The following is a 23,181-nucleotide window of genomic DNA, read 5'->3' as shown; positions in this document are numbered from 1 at the left end:
TGGGCTCCATGGGTCCGGGGCAGTCCTCCCCGGGCGTCCGGGCTTGAGAGCTCAGGTGGTCCTCCCCGTGCTGAGGCCCAGCCGGGGTCCCTGAGCCCTCCCGAGACGTAGAGCCCCCGAGCCCTGCGTGGGCATGCGGGAGTCCTACTGCGAAGGCTGAGGGCGGGCAGATGGGAGTCCTCTCGGTCCCGGACATCTGGTCGCACCTTTCCCCTCAGCCATCTGGTAGCATGCAATGCTTTCCAATGGGACGACCAGGTGGCCGGGCCGCCCTTGAAGTCCCGATGGGGTACCATTCATCTCCCTGATCCCAGTCAGGGCTCCAGTAGGTTGGACACATCCACTCCTAGGGTCCCCTGAGTTTCTCTGTGCGCAAGGGTTTCCAGAAAGAGGGGTAGCTTTCCTACGGATTACTAGGGGCAGGGTATGCCGGAACACGCCTCCTGGTCTGGCGGTTCTTTGCCAGGGACCAGATGAGCTATGCTCGGACAACAGCTCCCATCCGTCCGGGGGCTCCCTCCTCCGGCCCATGGTGTGTCAAAGTGCCAGGGACGGGCCCCATGGGTCCCGGGCAGTCCTTCCCCGGGAGTCCGGGCCCGAGAGCTCCGGTGGTTCTCCCCGTGCCAGAGGCCCAGCCGGGGTCCGTGAGCCCCCCCCCGGGACGCGGAGCCCCCGAGCCCTGCGTGGGCAGGCGGGAGTCCTACCACAAAGGCTCAGGACGGGCAGATGGTATCCTTTTGGTCCGGGCCACCTGGTTGCACCTTTCCCCTCGGCCAGCTGGTCACAGGCAATACTTTCCAATGGGGCGAACAGATGGCCGGGCTGCCCTGGAAGTTCCGATGGGGGTTCATTCACCTCCTCGATCCCATCCAGGGCTCCAGGAGGTCGGGCACGTCCAGACCTAGGGTCCCCTGAGTCTCTCGGTGCGCACAGGTTCCCAGAAAGAGGGGTAGCTTTCCTCCAGATTACTAGGGAAAAGGTATGCCGGAACACCCCTCCAAGGCTGGCGGTTCTTTCCCGGGGACCAGAAGGGCTATGCCCGGATAACACCTCCCCTCCGTCCGGGGACTCCCTCTTCCAGCGCACGGTGTGTTAAAGTGCCCGTGAGAGATTCCATGGGTCCTGGGCAGTCCTCCCCTGGGCAGCTTCGGTGGTCCTCCCGTGCCTGAGGCCCAGGCAGGGTCCGTGAGGCTACACCCAGGACGCGGAGACACCTGAGCCCTGCGTGGGCAGGCAGGAGCCCTACCGCGAAGTCTTGGGGCGGGCAGATGGGAGTCCTTTTGGTCCTGGCCATCTGGTCGCACCTTTCCCCTTGGCCATCTGGTCGCATGCAATGCTTTCCAATGGGGCCACCAGATGGCCGGGCCGGCCTGGAAGTCCTGACGGGGCTCATTCGCCTCCCTGATCCCAGCCAGGGCTCCAGGAGGTCAGGCACGTCCAGGCCTAGGGTCCCGAGTGTCTCAGTGCGCACAGGTTCCCAGAAAGAGGGGTAGCTTTCCTCTGGATTACTAGAGGCAGGTTATGCCAGAACACCCCTCCTGGGCTGGCGGTTCTTTGCCAGGGATCAGATGGGCCATGCCCAGACAACACCTCCCCTTCGTCCGGGGGCTCGATCCTCCGGCCCTAGGTCCCAGTCTGCAGCGACCATTGACATTCATTTACACTTTGTGCTTTTTGGTGCTATTCCTACTGAAAACTTTTCAAACTTTTCAAATTCATATCTCTCTTTTTTGCCATTTTGATTATTACATTTTATTCAATTTTCTTAATTCAGAAGCATTATGACTTTATTACTGTTTTGGTATTCCATAAATACTTTACACATTGGCCAAGTTAAGCCTGACTGCTCTGTTCCATAGCTACCAGGGGGTTAACCTTAGGTTAATTTATTGATTTTGAGGGTTCCCCCTGACAAGGGTTGTGATTATTCATTGAGGTAAGTAGTCACCCACCCCAAATACTATTCCAATGATTTACAGCACTGGGTTATTCATTGCATAAAGGCATGCAGTGGTAATATACTCAGCACAGTAAGCGAAGTACACCCATTCTGACTAATTCAATCCTTTTGAACAGCTGATTATCCTGAATTAGGCTCTTGTCTGCTCTTTTGTGCTATGGCAAGTAGAATAGGGTCATGAAGTCTCTCTGCCCTTAAATTTTGCCTTTTCCAATATTGGTCAGAATAAAGGTTTTTTTCTGCCATGTCATTTTAATGCATGGAAATAGAAAATGAAGGAACCAAAGACATTCAAAGAAAAGAAATTAAATATAATTTTCTTAAGTCCAACACTTCACTGAGAACACTCATTTAGGCACCCTGTTTTCTATTTTACACGTGGAATCCCTGCATGTAGATGCCCTGTGTTATTCTGAGGCACTCCAACAGGATCTTTCTTTAGGTACATCACCATCTGCTTTGTTCCTGCAAAACTCCTTCTGATCTGCTGCTGTGCCTACTAAGTTCTCTTCTAGTGTCCACTAACCACTTATCTGCTGCTGTACACTAACATGTGCACTCCATTGATCACTAGTTTATGCCTCTTGCATGCTTCCCTGCTGCACATCACCCAGTTTTATTTGACACTACGAGGTATGTATGACTGTTGGTCTGTGTTTGTAAGCATTGTATACTCACTAGAATAGGTACTGACCACTTACTTATCTAACACATTCAGGTTTTAAAACTCATTGATTCACTAGTCTAGCATCCCAAATGAAATAGACAAAACAACAGGAAGCCTGTACATGTTTTAGTGTGTTGAATAATTTGAAAGGAAGACGTCATGACCATACATTAACTGTGTCCCTATACTCCTATTTAGAATGAGAGACTTTGTGCATGGTTGCCCTTATCTTTGCAACATGGAGTACTTGGTCGTTGCATGGATGTCTGTATATCAGATTGCCTGTATAAATGTATATCTGTATTTTAGGTTGGTCGGTGAGCCGGGAAGTGTCTATATCTGAGTCTGTGCACGGGTGCCTGTATACCAGTTAAATGGTTGTTTGCAGATGTTTTGGTCTACACAAGTATTTTGTCTTCCTCTATATGCATGAATTATACAAAAGCCCAATTGAATGGCCTTCAATGCTTATTTTAGAAAAGTAATGGTGGTGAACACTCATGCCAGTTTGACAATTATATAACCTCACTACATCAACAGCAACTCTAAATGTATGGAGATCAACGGCTTATCCACATTTGTCTGGGAACTAAGAGGAATTCGGTGCAAAATCCGAGATTATCTAAAACATCGACCATTGTATGATTGAAAGCTTTCTCAACCTTAATGGTGCCATACCTAAGATCCCTACTGCTGGCTGCCTCAGCAGCCAACGCAGACCAATTTCCGAGGCTCAAGAATTGAAAGCAACTGCAACACCGTTAAAGAAAGGGAAAAACACCGGGGTCTAGTTTGATCTGAATGTTTCCTTTGCACAACACACTTGCCTTCACAAACTCCCACTGCCAGTTAAAGATATTCAAAAGAGTTTTCTCTCTCCTTAAGAAACTATAGATCGAGCTCACCAGAGTGCTTGTTCTCTCCTAGCTGGAGTTCTGCACTGGAATGCATGTGTTACCAACATAAAAAGGATTCCAGTAGCTTCCAACAATCCTAAACCAAGCAGTCTGGCTACATCTCAATTAAAAAATAAATCAGATCACATCACCTCAGTTGTGAAAGAGCTGTAGTGGTTCCCAATGGACTAAGGCTCAAGTTCAAGGGGTGTGGAATGGTGGTATACTTACCTGGAGAAGGATAGCCACAACTCCCACCATTCCCTCAACTGATCCTGCCGTGACCCTCTAACATGAGCCAACAATTCTATAAAGGAGCATCAAGCAGCTGCGGCTATCCAGTTCAAGGGGATATGACCAATCCAGAGTTTACCATGGGACACTTGGTGATAACCAGCTCTTCAACAGAAGCCTCCGGGCAGACCCTGGGCTACAGTGTTGTGGGATTTTTACAAACACATCAGATTGGTAGTGAAAGGGGAAGCAAGCTGGGGGAAGATCACAGGCTGGAGCCTCGGAGTAGAAGGCCAGTTTCAGAGTGACTGGGAGGGATCTTGCCTGTTTGAATGGTATGTGCACAGTCCACTGCTTATCTGAGAAGACAAAGGTGAGTAGCGTGTACAACTGATTTGAAGCTCTAGTCCTCAAGTAGAGCTTGTGTTCTTGAGTAGTTGTAGGCACAGAGCTGAGGTCAGCGACCAGTGAACTAAGAGACTGATAGGCCAGCTCATTCTGTGAAAGGTATGGGCGTACGTACACACACACTTGAGTTATTCCCTTTGAGTGGCACAGGGGAGGGGGGCAGGTAATACTCAGTCTGGGCAGACAACTATCTCTAATACCATGGATGACAGCTGAACCTGACAGAGGTGGTAGAGTTTAAGTCTGTCATGTTGAACTCAAGAAGCTTACATGCCACACTGGCAGGCACATTTGTAGTCATACAAGAGCTAATTAATGAAACAATGTCAGTCAAGCAGGGAAATTACTTGGATTTTGTGGCTCATAATCTAGACACTTGGTTGCACTGAGATTGGCAGATAGAAAGTCATTAAGCAGGCACTAACAAACAAATTAGATAAGTAAACAGGCATGTGCTCTAGAAATGAGAATCATGTGGGACAAAAAGGCACATAGGGGAGTAATGAAGAATTTCTAAGACTTCCATAAAGGGTTCCCTGAAGGTGGAACAAGATTAGAGGATAGAAATGGATTGCAAAATAAACTCTAAGCATGTTTGTGAATCTAATAAAAAATGATTTGTGAAGTGTGGAAGCAGAAGACTACCTGAAGATGTAAGCACAATTAAAGTGAAAGTTAAATTCCTCTTAGAGAGGGCAAAGAAGTGTGAAGAGTTGAAAACACAGAAGGAGGATCACACTGTAATTACATTGATGTGCTTGGTATTTCTGAGGAAGTAGAGGGTCATAAAGTGGAACCATTTGCAATACTGGAATAAAAGTGAGTTGAAATCTAGAAACTATCACTTTTTATTTTGGTGGATCAAGCACACAATGTTGCAGTTTTTCCCCTAATACATTGTAGCTGCGGTGCTTAACTTAGATGCATGCTCTGACAGAAGCTTGGTCTCTTTTTGAGGCCGCCACTCAAGATTAAAATAACTAACCGGGATTGGCCAAAACATAAAATGCAGTAGTGGCCTTATATATAATTCAGTGCTACTGTTGAAGTTGAAAGTTATTTCTGGAGATTTTTCTTTTGCTCTCTTCTAGGAGAAAATGGATTTCGGGACATATTATCTTGTAAATTCTAAGATACATACAAGCAATTTAAAAGCATAATGGGTGTTGAATTTAAATGCCTGGAAGAGCTGACAAGAGTTTTAGACAGATTCTGACAGTTACTGTTCTTGGCAGTGACCAAGAAGGGGAGAGATGAGGTTTGGGGGGAGGGTGGGCTTGCAGGTTGGGAAGTCTCCTTCTGGGGATAAACATAGCCCTAAACAATTATAAAACGTGTTGATAGGAGGCATGGTGAAAGTTAGAGACCCATATAATTGTGTGAAAATTCACAGCACTGGGGCATACCTAACAGCGCACAGCCACTCACAATTACACACACCTGGTTCTTTATGGGCATAACAAGTACGCAAAAAAATCAAATAGGGAGCTATCTTATGTAACATAAGCCTTCCATCTCAGTCAGTTGCTACATATGTAGCAATGGGAGGATTGCTTGTGTGGCATAGGTGAACGTCAGAGTCTGGATATTGATATGTATTAATAGAAGGACTGCTCGTATAAAAGACATTTAAACAAAAAACAAAACAAATAGAAGGACTGCTCATTTAAGGTATGCTTGTGTAACCGGTTTTATGCTCCTACTTCCCTCCTATAATTGGATCAGCACTGCTGACCGTCAGGCAAGCTAAGAAGGCGAACAAAAGTGTTTTTATGCCCAGCTCACTGATTTGTTACCATTACATATCACAATGCCACTGGGTGCAATTCCCCTTCCACTATTTAGAGAATCCCTCACTTGTGCCATCTGAGGGGGCAGGCTTAGGGTTGTGATACAACACATTGTGGTTTCTTTTGAACAATTACACATTTTTAAGGCACACTACTGTGCGAGGAATTATTCTCCAAACAAAAAAGGAGACTTCAGTGTAGAAACAAGCAGATGTGAAACAAAGTCCACAGCTGGAATGTTCCCCATTACCAGAGAATTTTAAGCAGCAATACAATTTTAAGGTACATTTCTAAAATAAGAAAAATGGCGCATCTCATATTTAGCTATACACTATTTCCTGGCACACATTAAAGAAATAGTTATTTGGTTTGGGGGAAAGGACAGTTTAACAGGAGAAAAATGCACTTGCTGGTTCTACTTTAGGTATAATTATTAGCGAGGAAGAAGAAATGCATATGGCTGCCATAGGGTTCTATGAAATGTATGATGATAACAGATGTCTTAAGGTTGATGTAACAGAAAGAAATATACTAGGGCATGCTTCGCTCTGCATCTATCTATGGAGAAAAGTGTGTTTCTTGGGATAGGTTAAGTAGCCAGGAATGCAGGCAATGTGTTTCTTGGGATAGGCTAAGTAATCAGGAATACAGGCAATGTGCAACAATGGAAGACCTTCAGGTGCCTAATTGCCCAGAAGCCCTTCTGACCACTGCTCTATCTGTTAACTCAGCGGTTATCATGCAAACATGTCTCCCAGTGATTCACTTGCATCCCAGCACTCAACCACACAGTCCACAGGCAGCAACATGCATGTCACATGCACACCTTACAAGACCAACAAGTAACTCCATTGACAATTGGCCCTATAACTGTTGGAGCTATAGCTCTCACATGCCTCTGAGCTTTACTGACTAGGGATGTCCCAGAAACTGGATGAAGACTCAAATATCGTAAAACATTCATCAACGATGCACATGGATAAGGGAAAAAGAGAGGACGTGGGAAAGACAGACATGCAACATTCCAAGGGATGCAGTTGTTTGAATACATTGATCACAGGTGGTAGTGTGCGGAAGAATAAGTGGGAGATGAAAGCACCGGGGAGTACCTGCTCCTACGCTCTGCCTCCGATCCTTCATGGATGCAACTGAGAGAAAGACAGACAGACAGACAGACAAGAAAGGGAAGAGCGGGAGACAAAGAGAATGGTTCATTTACAGATGACTCCAGAACTCTCCTCCTCTACAAAAGCAAGAAACACTGAAAAAAAGAGTGACAAACATGAATGTAAGATAAAATGGAAACACCCAGACATGCACACTCTTGCTTTTACCAACACTGATGTGGGGAATGTCTCTAGTTAGAATCACTATTGTCACTGTCTCAAAGGGAAAATCACATGCTTTCTCGGAGGGACATAGAGGAACACAACTATTCTAACACTGATGTGCTAATAGAGTGTCAACCACTGATAATGTAGCGTGCATGTTTGTGAAAGGAGGTGGCATGAGCAGATTACAATTTTCTAAAGTCAAATAAATCTGGACAAAAGTGTCCACAGAATGGAGCAGAGTTTTCAGCGCAATATACACAGCTTAGTATACCTTACCCCATAAAGCAGACCTTTGAGCTGTAAGCATAAAGGGAAACAGTTACTTACCAGTAACGTTGGGACTCCTTGCTCACAGGCTTTATCACTGCCTGTAGATGCAGGACTACCAGCTGGATGAACTCTAAAGACTGATCTTCAAATAGTTGAAACATTGGGGAAAAAGCCTAAGCATACCCGGCAAAGAAAAAGGAAGGGAAACAGAGGCTCTTTGGCGCGTTTGACACTGACCTCAAAAAGTGGCGTTACAGGACAAACCCTCCTATCTTTTACAAGGATCTCAGAAAAAAACCAGACTGCATTTCGAGGTCTTTAGTTTAAAGATCAATATTCTGCAGTCAAATGTTGGATAGGTGATTTTTATTATCCTTAGTTCAGGAGATATTCATAGGGCAAAACGTTTTTCATGACAAGATGTCGCTCCATCTGGGCAAAAAGATATATACTTCACTATTTAGTGGGAACCTACTGACATTCCAATGCGGAATCAAAAAGATAACAGAGAGAAAAACAAAGTTCGAAAAATAGTGACAAAGCAACAAAACATTTAATTGGTTGATTTCCTATAATCTTCATTCAAACAATAACTGACATATCCTTGTAAATAGATGCAGAAAGCACAACTAAAACAGGGGTAGGTGGGGGGAATAGGATCGAAAGATACTATTCCCCAAATATGTTTAACAAAAAACGTTTTTAAAGTGACAGGAGGAGAACCCAGTATCAGAAAATGATCAAGTAAGACTAAAACCATTACAAAATCATGAAAAGAGGGAAATGAAGCCAAAAATAGTCACTTTTATTGATTTAAGTGTGGCATTCGACCTGGTTCAGAGGGTCAGCCTCTAGAAAGTTCTGGATGACTATGGAATCCCAAGGGATCTACTCTGAATCTTGAGGGTACTTCATGCTGAAACATATGGCAGGGAAATATGGAGGGGGACATAATGGACAGAATGGACATTAAGCGGGGAGTTAGGAAGGAATGTGTCCTTGCACCCACTCTCTTTAGTCCCTATATTAATGAAGCGGTCAAATGGCTAGCCTAATGAAGACATGATGCTCCTAAACCGGCAGGTGTCTCTCTCCCTTTACTAAAGTTTGCAGATGTCACTTTACTTATATCAAGAACCCCCATTGGGTTACACACAGAATTAAATGCTTGCATAGCCTTTTGTGCTAATAGGGGATTTGAAATGAATCCATCTAAATCAAAGTTCATGTCAATAAATCCCCATAGGACCTTTAGAGGGAAGATGAAAATAGATGGGATTCCCCTAGAATAGGTACCACATTTGGTTTATTTGGGTGTTTGATTAACGGATAATTTGACACATGGGTTGATATGGGGTTATGTAGACACAGCAATTCTTACTAAGACCGATAATACATTTTTTAGGGTCCTTTTGAACATGCCTTTGAGTACACCTCTTCTACCCCTAAGATTTGATCTGGCCTTAAATCCCATTAACCCCTCCCCTGCTGGTGTCGGAACCACTCCGTCATCAGCAGCGGTCGCGCTGTGCTGATGACAGAGCGGTTCCGTCACGGCCCGCTCGGAACGCCTGCACAGCGCGGATTCTGCGCCTGCGCTGAGCGTTCCATTGAGCGGGCAGGGCCCTGACGGAACCGCTCCGTCATGAGCACAGCGCAACCGCGGCTGGTGACGGAGCGGTTCCGTAACCAGCATGCGCCCGCCGCGCGCCCCCCCCCGCCCCCTTAGCACTGCTGCGGAATATCCGCCGTATGTTCATCCTGCTTAAACCCCTGGTATATTGGACTTTGCTATGGTCAACTGTGAAGCTGACTCCATATCAGGAATCACTAAAAGTATTGATAGCTCATGATAAAGAAATAGGTACCTTTTGGCTTAAGCAAATTAAAAAACTTACAGGTAGTATTGGGATGGGGGAACTATGGAGAGCCCCAGCATATATAGTTAAAACCTATGTACAGAAAGTGAAACAAATGTATTGGAAGGAAGCAATGTACCAGATATGGAAAGGCCATTCTGATGGGAGTATAAAAGGACAGTTTATCAACCATAAATTGCAACCCAGGTTTGAGCCCTTCAGGACAGAATGTTGCCTTCCAAACCAAATGTTTATATGTTCAATTCAGATGTGGACTACTTCCATAAAGAACTCACACCTCAAAGTGGGACAAATCGGGCTCACTTTCGAATTTCTGATGTTAATTGAGGCTAGACTTGATTTATTGTGACTAACTCCAGATGTCTAAATTTTATGCTGTAATATTTTGAAGATTTTTACCTGATGATTATATGTATTGTTTTACTGTGTTTTATGGATGATTATGAAACTTGTATGGCTTATACCTAGCCGCAGCCTGTGCAGGTAAGAGTGTTGGGGCCGGGTGGGGGGTATATGACGAGGGAAAATACATTTTTTATTTCATTTTCTCTTGCTATCGTCCGTCGAAATCTCCCCTCACCCAGACCCACCACTCTTACCTGCACTGGCCGCTGATGCTTTTACCCGAAATAAAGTTATTACTACTACTACTCGTTGCCTCAATCTGAAAAGTGTCTTAGATCACTCTTAAATCACAACATTTACATACCATGATATTTGTATGTTCTTTCCCTAAAACTCATTTGGGCTTACAATATACTCTCAGTGTTTTATTTATCTTTTTAGGTCACAACTAATGCAATATATTCAACACAATCTTTTCTTCTTATCCTGTTATACCCCCTATTTAGGATTACTCACTTATTTTGTGATAAGCTATTTGGTATTCTTAACAGGCTGATCTAGATTTTTATGTATATTTGTCATCTTTTCTGTTACTCACTCTCCTTAGTTTACTCTACTGTTTTTGGCTTCACTCTCGTTTTTTCATGGTTGTTTAATGATTGTAGTCTTACTCAATCAATTTCTGACACTGGGTTTTTCTCTTGTCACTTTGAAACAATTTTATGTTTAACACATTTGGGTAATAGTGTCTTCTGATCCTATCCCCCTCGTTTAAGTTGTGCTTTCGGTATCTATTTACAAGAATATGTCTGTTGTTGTTTGAATGAAGATTATAAGAAATCAACCAAATGTTTTGTTGTTTTCTCACTTTCTCAAAACTTTGTTTTTCTCTCTGTTATCTCTTTGTTCCCACATTGGAATGTCAATTGGTTCCCACTATGCCTTGTTTAACAACATTAATAGTGAAATATATAGCTTTCGGCCCTGATGAAGGGATGTGTTGTCGTGAAAAACGTGTTGGCCTATGAAAAAATCCTGAACTAAGAATAATAAAAACCACCTATTCAACATTCGACTACAGAGTATTAATCTTTAAGTTGAAATACCTCGAAACACAGTCTCTTGTTTCTGATAAGCATACCAGTGTTCAGGCCCATATTCATGTTCCTAAGACGTTTCACGCTAAAAGTTTTTGCAGCAGGTCAGTCAATTGCATTCGAAATGTAAACATCGGATAAAGAATCAGAAATAAAAAAAAATATTGTATTTTTTAAGAGGAGCGTCAGTTACCTTTAAGAAATCTTTCCGTAAGAGTACATCTGGATCACACTCTAATCAGAAGGGGAGGAATTGCAACAACCAGTGACGGCCAATGTAGGTCTAGGAGTAGCAAATCCAAGGCAGATGTTTAGGATAACACTGATTATGTTGATTTTTGCTATAAAGAATAATTTGTTGCATATTTATTGTTTCTGAATATTCTGAAAAAGTGGCAGGGATCCTGTCTGATCTCTGAGAAAAGCTCTACTGAAAAGGGCCCGGAATCTTCATATATGTAGAAGATTGAAAATGAGACAGTGGAAACTACAGGAAAAGCACTTCCACTACAAGATTGAGTAGGGACATTGTGGGCCCTTTGGTTTCAGTTATCTGTTTAGACCTGAAGGTGTGCCCCATCCTCTTCTTCCAACAACTTACTGAATCACAGAGCAATGTAGAAAAGAGATGGTCCTCATTTGTCAGGAATTTCAGGCATAGGGTGGACAGGCCAGAATTCTGCACCATGCGAAAGTAAGTTCAACTGTGACTTGCAGAATATATTGCTTTTGGAGCCCGGATGATGCTCATGAACGCACTCACTAGTTGTAGGATCAGATCACCATGTCTACACAGCTACCGCAGTCTGCTACTAACTGTGCAACAGACTACCCCAGTTACGAGACAAAACTGACAAACAGAGGATCGCAGGAGAGAAATATTCCTCTCGTTCCTAACCCCTTTCAGTAATCACTCTTCCATGTCCGTTCATTTTTTGTTTTTATTATCCTTTTTGCAATTCCGAGGAACCTTGGGACATTCCAATACCAACATCTGAGCCCATCAACTGAGGACCACTTTGGGAAAATGAAGAGGGGTTTTTGGGGGATAAGTTACAAAAATGGTGAAATGCAACCTCAACTGTGATTCTGAAGCATTGTGACTGACAGAACCCAAAGCCCAATGTACTAATCATGTGTTGCAAATATCTGGTTGCTATATATGACCAGTAAAGAATTCAACTAACTGTTCTATGTATAAATAGGTCGGTTCGCTAAATACAGATTTGGAGTGGGTTGCAATCTGAACTACTTCATGAAAATTCATGAGAGAGGAGGCAAACTGCGACTCATTCTGAACGGTGGCCATCACAGGGATGGTGGCCTTCTAGGGTCAGCAGACCACCACGTTTGTGATAGCCTTTCAATACATTAAACCTTTTTTTTAAATGCAGCCTGTACTCCCTAAAGGAAACGTGCTGCTTTTAAAACCTAAAAAAATATTTTCATGAAATGTTTGTTTGAGAGATGACTGTGGTCCCCTACCTTACTGCTTTTTTTTATAACATTCCCACAGGTAAGTAGTCTCAAGGGCACCCTTTCTCTTTTACAAATGCATCACCACCTCAACTCAGAAGCCAGTCATTTTTCAACGTGTTACTACCTGATTCTGGCTGCAAGCATTGAAATATCTTACACCAATTTGCATTTGGAAGGGACACATACAATACACCCCTTCATATAGTAAAATATTGAATCATTATGAGTCTCAAATCACTGGCACTGTATCAAGGCGTATCATTTCTTACAGCCTCTATCTGATGATGAGACCTGTTTTTATGTAAGTGCTTTTTTATGTGCTCACGGGCCACATTGCATACTAATTAATGTTGTTTAAATGCCACATTTTATCCTTTTATATCTGTTTTATAATGATTGCTTATTATTAATCATGAAGTCATAGTTGTTTGTTCAATAGTACTGGTTGAATTGGATTATAATGTGTGTTTTTATTGCTTATTTGCACTTTTATGGCTGCTCAGCAACCGAATAATGTCTTTGAACTGAAAGGAGTCTCAAATTACTTTTAGAAGTTGGTGAAAATTTTATAATCGCTAATATGGCTTTAGTACGTGGTAAAAAAAGTGCTTCTGCAGTCGCAAACAGAGATTCAAACTGTTTGCAACTAAAAAAATATTTAGTACATGTGGCCCCCAATGTATAAGTTGATTCATTTTTCAGTGTCTGCTCAGGCAGTTACTTGAGGAGTTCCACTGGGGTCGATTTTCTCTCCACTATTTTCAATTATTAAAGGAATCCTCTGATGCACCTGATACAGTCCTTTGAATGTGTATATTGTATGCATACCAATGACAAAATGTCCTGAGGAAAGTTTCTGTGAGGGCTTTTGAACTTGTAATTGTTATGTTTGTTTACAGATAGTGAAAAATTGGATGACTAGTAATTAACTCAAACTCAATGTTGACAAGACACAAGGAAAATGTTACTTACCCTGTAAGCATCTGTTTGTAGTGTGTATGGCTGTAGAGTCACATACTACCGTCATCTCATGTGTGGGCTCAGACACTACAGCTTGATTTTCTTCGAAATTTCGAGCCACAAGGTATGTTGTGACTCCTCCCTTTGTCCACAATGCGCATCAGCACTGCCTCCACCCTAGATTGTTTTCCTCTCAGCAGGTGAATAGGGAAAGTGGAGTGTAGAGTAACACTAATATTGTAAGCCTTGTGCATTAAAGTGGAAGAAGTTAAAACTTCTATCATCATAGCCAGTTTCCGGGGAGGGTGGGCACATGTAAATCTACATCATTCTATGTACAGATGCTTACAGGGTAAGCAACATTTTCATTCGCATAATGTGCAGCTATAGATACAGATGCTCGGCATCAACTGTAAATCAGTTTCCTCCTAAAACAGTGGCTAGCGGGCAGATGATGCAAATGTTTCGAACAATGTTCTCAATATGGGTTGGCCAAGTATAAAATAAGTGCAGTGTATAATAGGTAGATGCCTAGCTGACATCTGCCAATGGATTGTTACACCAGAAAGCCATTTTTGCTCCTTTTGTGAGAGAAAGTGTAACCGGCTAGGTTAAATGAGTACACTTTTAGCATTACCAAAGCAAGTTTGGATACAATTGACAATCTGCCTTGTGACGCCTGCTTTGGAAATGGGATGACATTTGTAGAGTTTAACAAAAGCTATAAAGAGTTGGTTTCGCGGAAACATTTAGGGGCCGATTTATATCTTGGTGGTATACATACTCTGTTGTAACAATGACAGAGTATCTATACCACCAAGATAAGGGTCCACCTGCCGATTAAAATGCGGGCAGACCCTGGGTTTAATCACGGCAGAGACTACTCCATCTCTGCAGGGATTAAACCCCTCCAATGGTCCTGTGGAGCAAGGGCCGTCGCAGATAAACCTGTAAGTCTACATACCTAATTTAGATGGGGGGAATTACAGGTCAGTTTTCATTGCCCGTTACTGCCAGGAAAATCCTGGCGGTAAGGGCCAGTGAAAACTGCTAAATGCTTCCCTTGCCATCAGAGAGGACTCCCATGATGAGGAGAGCATTGTCTTTTTTATTTTCATTACGAAAATACCGTTTCAGGATTTTCTTTTTGAAAATAAAGAAGAAAACTGTTTGGTGCAAGGTTCCATCATGTTGACGAGCCCTGTACTAAACAGCGAAATGCATTGACAGGAAATGCTGTGACGGTGGCTCCTGGCAACACTTTATAAAGGACCGCCAGCAGCCATAATTTACTCCATCACTCTGGTGGAACAACGAGCCATCTGCCAGGAATTAAATCATCCCCTTAATCCTCTGAATATAGTACATAAGCTCCCAGATGACGTCCAAGGTGAGCAACGCCCTTTCGACTATGGAATCTAGATGTGGAAAGAAAATGGGCAGACTAATTGTCTGGCTGATGTAAGAAGGTGAACCTACCTTGGGCTAGAACTCTGGATTAGTGCGAAGGACCACCCAATCCTGCTAGAACTGTACTCTTCCTCAGCTTGTGGGAATTTCAGGGTGCAGTGTTATGTCGTACTCATGCCCCAGGGAGACTTCTTTATTTGAGGACCTTTTGGTTGTGGCGTTGAGGAGGTAATTTGCGGTCCTCTTCTTCAGAAGCGCTTGACAAAAGCGTCTCCTGACTAGGCATTTGTTGAACCACTGGGACTCTGAAAGGACCTGCTTCTTTCTCCCCTATGTTGAGAGTGTCTTGTTCCCAGAAGATATTTCGGAGGAAGGTTGCTGAAGCATCTATCTACCTGTATGCACAATGCCCTTCCCTTTGATAACTCGGTCTTTGTGCAGCAAAAGGCATAGCAGGATTTGCAGGTGTCACTGCGGTTAGGGGAGCTGCAGAGGTTGCAAACACTGTGCTGGTTCATCCAAGGGACTTTAACATTGTACTTTGGGGATCACCTCCTCCCACAAAGCTTTCTCCAAAGTAATACCCTGATAAACTTAAGGTGCTCCAACATGTTTGGGGAATGTCCGATTATGGGATTGTAATGTTCTTTAGATAAGTCCTATCATGTACATACCAATTACCTACATTGTGTCCCATCAACACGAAATAAGGGTCTAACACAGGTGACCTTTTACCTAGTAGCTTACTTCTGTCTCTTCGACAACCAGGCTCTTGGTATCATATCTTAATCCCGGTTCCTGACGTACATAAACATGTCTTCAGGTAAAGTAGATTTATTCTGTATAAGGGTCACTACTTTTTTCATCCATGACCAACAGCCAGCTGTGCATAAGTGTTTTTGTTTAGAAGAGGTTTAACAAAGGATTACTGAATGTTTTAAAAACATATAGACTCTAGAAAAACCCTGGAGTGACCACTTTAGAATAAAAGACCCTCACTCCCCCTCACAGAACAGAGAGGAGAATTCCTTCCAGGCTGGACTGAGACTCTGCAGGCTGACCCTTTGACAGGCAGAGTCCTGACATGCCTTGCTGGGTGCCATCCTCGATGCTGGGAAGGGGTCCTTCATTCAGAATCATCAGGTGAGGGGTTAGTACTTCCCCGGGGGATTCTTGGGCCATTAGGATCTATCCTGACATTTACATACACAGGTTTCACCCACAAACCTAGGCTAGGCACAGTTAGGTAGGCTACGCATTGTAGGAGTACACCAATATTATTGTTTTATATAATATGTTTTTATTCATCTTATTAGCACTATGGTAGAAATGTATCTAATTTTTACGATATTGGTCCTAGCAATTACATTTGTCTGCTCCTGTCTTTTGATTGTCGCAGCTAATATGTTTCATACTAGACTGACGCTTAATCAATAAATAATTATTTAAACCGTTCCAATCGGCATTCTATGTGTACTCTGAGAAAAGCAAGCACGAGTGACAGAGCGAAAGATACCATATTGTTTCCGCGATACCTGAGGAATCAGGGTTGTCATGTTCAGTGGTTGCCAGAAACTACCTACATCACTGTAGAATACAGGAGGGTGGTAGTGGCACTGTAAAGCTAGCTGGTCTAATGGCTGACTCGTCCTGTGGGGGTGTCCAGAGTCTATCTGCACACTAAGCCCTCAGTTTAGGTCATCCAAAATGCGCAGGTCCTGGGTGGTCCTATGAACTAAACTACAGGACATTGAGGCGGGACGAGACGGCTGTGGGTGGTTGAGAGGCCTGGGTGGTTCATTAGAAAGAAAAAACATTCCTGTCAGCACCAACAGCATGGTGACTGTCTTCTGAGTCTTTAGCCTTGAAGAGTAGAACAGATGGACCCAAACACACAGCTCAGAGTATATGCGCACATTTCAGAGTCCTTTCTGGACACGTCCAAACCAGTTGAAGAAAAAAACAACCTAAGGTTGAGTCGGTGCTTATGCACACTGTGAACTAAGGGAGAAGTCACAGCATATCTTATTACCTGCCACAACTTTGAAGAAAAGCAAACTGTAATGTCCAAGCCCAACACTAGATGGCAGAGGTATGCAGAGTTTGTGTATCAACAGTCACAATTGCTATGATCATTGTGTTTTCACAAACACTTCTTGGCCTTGCTCCCCCGATCAGCATCCAAACCAGATGAGCTGCATGATCAATCTGGTTGTGAAGTTAGATTCTAGCTTGACCATGACAGCACATATTAGTCTGATGGCCAGGTCATACATTTACGATGTGTGATCATTAAAGAAAATGTTCATCTTGTCTTACTCCCAGTCAAAAATTTCTATTAAGAATAGAATCATACCATCTAGGATCAATTATTGTTATGCACTATGCTTAGATCGCCCTGAGTCCTCTGTCCATCTACTTGTGCTTGTTCAGAATACTGTAGACAGAATAATTCAGAAGTTATGTAGAAGTGATCACATTTCTCCTACACTAGGCAGTCTTCACCGGCTGCCATAAGTCAGCAGATTGTGTTCAAAGTCATGTATGGGCCTCTGGCATAACCTCTGACAAACCTCACTGTCTAATCAGTTCAATATCCTTGCCAAAATTGAACTTCCACAGACCCACTCGTCTCCTCCGTTCGGCTGACATTGCCCTCGCCACAGTCCCCCGCATCCGTCGCACCACCTCCGGAGGAAGATCCTTCTCCTACCTTGCCTCCAAGACCTGGAACTCCCTCCCCGCCAAATACAAGAGACCCAGGAACTCCTCAAGACATGGCTTTTTGAACACATCCCCCGCACCCCCCCTCAGCGCCTTGAGACCCTTCCGGGGCGCGCTTAATACATTTGTTGATTGATTGATTGATTGAATTTAGTTCTGTTGTTAGCACCTTTCTGGCAGTGCCAACCTTTAAAGGTCCAAAAGTTTGGTGAGGTTTTTCGTGTGGCGGTGGCAGTGCACTAGAATTACCTTTCACAGCAATCCACCTAGAGCCCAACCTCATAAAATTAAGGTGAGCAACTCTACCTATACCTATACATTATACTTGCCTGTTTCTTTAACATAATTGTGGTACCTGTGGTTTATCCACTGCTTTTACAGAACCATTAAACCTTTGGGTGTTTGTTCCACTCTATAAAAATTCACTACATACACAAAATACCAATGTTGAGAGACATGCAGTATACCCCACTGGTGCTTTTTGTCATCGTTAAAGATTTTTAAAAAAACATAAACATTTAACTTTAATGAGATCTGGTTGAGACCTTTCTAGAGGTCAGAAGAATCTTCGAGGTGTAGAAAGACTCATACGGAATAAAGCTAGTACGTCAGTAAGAAACTTTTATCATCAGCCATAGAAGAGAATGGATGCATCGACAATGATAATGTCTGGAGGACATCTCCCAGGAAATAAATCATGTCAGAAATCTAAAACTGAGAGCTAATTTCTAATATACTTGAATCAGAAGACACTTTTGAGAAAGATAGTGCTTGAGACTGCATATAGATTATTTGGCTAGACTATGCACGCTGGATCATTCTCAAGACCAACTTCTTTTGCATCCCTTTGGCCACTTTATCAGTGGCTCTTGGTATTAGCTTTCGCATCATAAACTCCAGAGCTACAGTCTCACTTCAGTCATTACTCACAGTATTTGCTTCTGACATAAACACTTGCCTGAAGTAGTAAATTAATGTTTTCCTTATTACTTTATGGTTTGAGGAAGCCACAGAAAATGTTACTCTATTTGTCCTAATACATTCAGTGGTGTTCATATAGGGCCCTTCGCAACACTTCAAACAGTCTGTTATTACTTGTTAAACAATGTGGGGAGAGCAAAGACAGCAACGAGTAGCAAACACATGTGCAGCTCTTTGATAGGAGATTACGACTTTATTACACATAATGAAGAGTTTGCTCTAAATTTCCCTGATTTCTAGTTCAACCAATTAGACTAAATGAGCAGAGACATCTATAGGTTTGGGGCATTGGTAAAGGAACATTGGTCCCAATTTAGAGGTCGGTGCACAGGGAGCATTTTGCTGGACAAACCCTCGATCCACCAGCTTATTTAAAGACATGGAGACCTTAAACGTTATGTCAATGGAGCCTTGTTAGCTCTGTCAATGGAAAACGTCCTCCGACAGCCCGAAAAAGTAGGAGCCGACAGAGGAAGGACATTATATCACGCCTTATTTAGAGAACGCAGTTCAAAATCTTTTATTTCCCTGCCAGGGAAAACCAGGAGGCGAGGAACAAAGAAAATACAGTAATGACCCCTCATCCTGAGAGAAAACTCCCTGGGTATGGGGTAAATAGGTGTGTTTTCCTTTTGAGAAATACACTTCTGCTTTGGCAGTTTGTTTCTGAAAAACACAAAACTGTACAAAGTTTGGTTCACAGCTGGTAAAACCAGTACAATGTACATTGAGAAGAACTCCTGGTTTGGTGGTTTCTTTCAATGCACAGACATGACTACTGGGCAGGTGGTCATATTGAAGTCTGAGGGACAGCAGTCAGTAAGGATGGCAGAGATAAAAACATCCACCATCGTAGCAGACCGCGTTCCGTGCATCACATATACAGAAAACAGGCTCATTGTTGCTGAACTTGTGTTAAATGTTGGTTTCTGACTTGATAAGACAAACTTCTTCCATAAATATAACAAAACTATCAGGGATTCTCCCAGATAAGTATTTGGAAATATGCTCCTTCCAGGTATACAAAGAACATCTAATCCTTTTGTTTAGACAGGCAAGGCCTACTCAGGTGGCAGATAACTAAAATGCCATGCCTGGTACTGCATACCCAGACAAGAACAATCTGTGTCGGAGAGCCTGACCTTAATGCTCTAACCTGACACTATAAGGCTGATACCCCTGTGTTGCATGAGTCACCTGCATTGTAAAAATTGGCAAAAATTTCTGAAGGTATAGCCAGCAGATGTAGAATGATCAGAAACCAAGTAATCCCCCACCACTAAGGTGCGGGAATTGCAGGTTATACTGTGAAGGAAATGTTTTTGTTTTAGCCAGATGTCTCACTCTGCCAAACCCTCCATGACCCCCTTCGGCCAGTCTTATAATGTTGAGTTTCTTCTGACTAGCCACTGGCTCAGCACGTCAATATTAACAGAATCAAGGCAGACATGCTACAACAGAACTGTTCTCTTCTTTTTTGATGCTGCTGTGTCATTACCTTCCTGCAGAATCGTGTTTAGTTTGATTTTCATTCCTCGTAGATGTCCCTGACCAGCTCACTTTTCCTTTTTCATGCATGCTCTTTTAGTACGCTGCAAAGGTGAGACTCTACAGTCCCTTCTCTGTGTGGTAACATTTTCTCTTGTCTTGTCCATTCTGAAATTGCCATATATTTATAAAATCTGTCTACCCTCAGCTTTCTGTTTTGTTTACCTCTGCCCAACATTCCATCTGTCTCCAAGGCTGCTAATACCTCTCTTGGATACCTTGGCTAAGACCAAGAGCACTGTGGCCACATCTGACTTGTGTGGCTGGTTTGAGGAGTGTGTGGTGGCAATTTTGAACCCCACACATCATCAAAAGAGGAGAGCACTTAAAAAGGCTAAGAGCACAGATTTAAACATTTGTTTTTTCATGAGTGGGAAGACTAAAGGGCAAGGGACTGCTAAGTTCTTGCATCAACTTTGTGGACAGTCTAGAGAACCACCGTAATGAGGTTAATGCCACCATAACACTGGTTAAACATCTTGCTATCTCAATTCAATACGGAGGGTTTAAACCAACCAGTCCTCTGTGTGTTGAAGGAGCTGTGGAGTCATTTATATCAGTAGATAGTCGCAGTAGCTCCAATGCTGCCTTTCTGCAATCTCTAAGCAAGAAATGAAATGGTAGCCCAAAGAGTAAGCTAATTTAATCAGAAGACGGAGAAAAACAGTAGTGTGTTGTGACTACCTAATATTTGGCTTGTGTTCTTACTCTAGACCCTAATCTGAATTAAAAACTCCTTTAGCTGGCGGAGCGCACGCAGCCGCCGAACAAGATGGCCGCCTAGCTCGGGAGCTCCTCGCATCGGCCGACAAACGGAGCAGACTGTAGCCTTTCCTTTGATAATTGTAACGCACAAGCAGCCATTATGAGAGTTGGAAGGCAGGGTGAGCTATCCTATATAGGTCTAAATTCATTCCCACATTTGGTTACCATCCAAACATTGATGTCTTCCATAAAAAGGTCACAGAGGAACTTTACAAACTAGAAACCCCTACTCATTTTAGCTCAGGAACTAAGGCAAATCTCACCCATTATGAAAGAGGAGCCCTTAAAACACTTAGGGAAGATCCCAATATTGTCATACGGGAGGCCGATAAGGGTGGGAGCGTGGTCATTATGAATCGTGATGATTTCTTCAATGAAATAAAATGTCAACTCAATGATTGCCATAGCTATAGAGAGGTCAGGGGTAACCCGATACCTGATGTTATGACTGAATTTAGATTCTTGCACGTGTCCCATCCATCGTTTCCGTGTATCTACATCCTCGCGAAGATACACAGGGAGGTGAAGGCTTTCCATCTGGCAGGCCCATCATTTCAGGGGTGGGCTCACCCACTGAGGGCTTGTCACACTATGTAGATCTCAAACTACAAAAGCATGTACTTAGCCTTCCCTCCTATATTCGAGATGGTAAAGATATACTGGTAAAGCTGAAGGATTTTGAGTGGTCGGATGACCTTACTTTTGTGACGTTGGACGTTGCCAGTCCATACACCTGCATTGACAGGAAACATGGATTAATGGCAGTCCAGTCTTTTTTAGACAGAGAGGATGCCGAATTTTTTCCCCAAAATGAGATGGTCATGCAAATGATCGATCTAATATTGCTTAACAATTTTTTTCTTTTTGATGGCCGCTGATACCAACAGACCAGTGGTACCGCGATGGGATCCAGGTTTGCCCCCTCGTATGCCTGCCTCTTTATGGGGTGGTACGAGAGGGAGCATGCCTGGGCCCGATGTGCCTCCCCTTGGTCCAATAACATCGTGTTTTGGGGGAGGTACATTCATGATGTTATCTGTCTCTGGTCGGGAACCTCAGAAGATCTTGAGCGCTATTTCTCATATCTCAATGACAACACCTTTAATGTTAAATTTACAATGTCATTTCACAAGAGTAGTATCAACTTTTTGGACATCACATTCTATATAGAGAATGGCCGTATACAAAGTAAACTCTATCGCAAGGAAACTTCTTGTAACTCAGACTTGCAAGCGTCTAGTGCGCATGCTGGCTCAGTTGTTAGAAATATTCCTTTTGGAGAACTTACAAGAGTACAGAGGATTTGCAGTGAAGAAAACACCTTCAGGGAAAATGTGGTCGAGACCAGACAAAGATTTATGAAACGTGGCTATGATAACAAAATCTTAGACAGAGCAATCTCTAGGGTTGGGTCACTGGATAGCGACTCAACGTTGAGTGACAATGCCAAAAGAAATGGAAAGGACAAAAACTCTAACAAATTGAGATTCATCACTCAATACACTACGCAGAGTGATAAAATATTCAATGTGTTCCGTAGAAATTGGCATCTGCTAACCGGAATTGTGGGCATTAAAGACCATATAGGTGAGAGGCTATCCGTTATATATAGGAGGGGCGTATCCTTACGTAACCAACTGTGCCCCAGCTATGTTACCACGCCCCCAAACAGAGATACGTGGCTGCCTCCAAAACCTGCAGGCTTTTTTGTTTGTGGTATGTGCATTATTTGTGACATGGGTAAGAACAAAATCACCACTTTTTCATACAATGGTGAACAGGAATTCAAAATAACTCAATTCTGCAATTGCAACACTCCATTTACTGTTTATGTCCTTGGTTGCCCCTGTGGTCGTATATATGTTGGAAGCAGCATACGACCATTAAAATTACGTATACAAGAACATCGTCGGGCAATCATAAATAGGGACGTAAGACACCCACTTACTGATCATTACAACTCTGAATACCAAAATGATAACACCTTCTGGTTTCACGCAATCCAACATATACCCATCAATAATAGAGACGGCAATAGGGAGTTATCACTAAGGAGGGAGGAAGCTAAGTGGATTTGTCGTCTTCGGGCGATTGATTGTGGACATAACTCTGACAATGAAATGCATCACTTCTTGTGACCGATCCCCTTCCTTGGGCACCCCTGTATGGGTTTTTTTATGTTTACTAGAGATTTCTGTATTATTATCTTATGGTTAGATTAGTTCCCTTTTTTTGAGATGCTTGCCCTACTTAAAAGGATTACCTATCAGGATGTCTGTCTTTGCAAAGCTTCAAGAAGTCATATTCAATGTTTTTAATGCTTTTAATGCCCTATATACCTAAGTTTTCTTTTTTCTTTCATTTTATCTATTTTCTCTTTTTCTGCTTGTGTATTGGTTTTCCAGTTTTGTACTTTTCTGTCCCAACTTGTCT

At 43.0% G+C, this 23,181-nt stretch overlaps 1 protein-coding gene across 8 annotated transcripts in view; it reads right to left on the bottom strand.

Moving 5' to 3' along the window:
• NDRG4 (NDRG family member 4) overlaps window positions 1–23,181 on the bottom strand; it is an 888,963-nt gene that overhangs the window by 5,894 nt on the left and 859,888 nt on the right. For 4 of the 8 annotated variants that reach the window (XM_086947798.1, XM_086947796.1, XM_086947799.1 and 1 more), the window contains one exon: window positions 7,065–7,103. The exons of the other annotated variants lie outside the window; for them this stretch is intronic. In XM_086947798.1, coding sequence (XP_086803924.1) covers window positions 7,065–7,103 — 39 coding nt within the window. The remainder of the gene's footprint in view (window positions 1–7,064; window positions 7,104–23,181) is intronic. 8 annotated transcript variants of the gene reach the window in all.

Source organism: Lissotriton vulgaris, chromosome 12 (genome assembly GCF_964263255.1).
Source record: "Lissotriton vulgaris chromosome 12, aLisVul1.2, whole genome shotgun sequence".
Lineage (NCBI taxonomy): Eukaryota > Metazoa > Chordata > Amphibia > Caudata > Salamandridae > Lissotriton > Lissotriton vulgaris.
The sequence above is the reverse complement of the archived record's forward strand: the minus strand, read 5'-3'. Positions and strand labels throughout refer to the sequence as shown.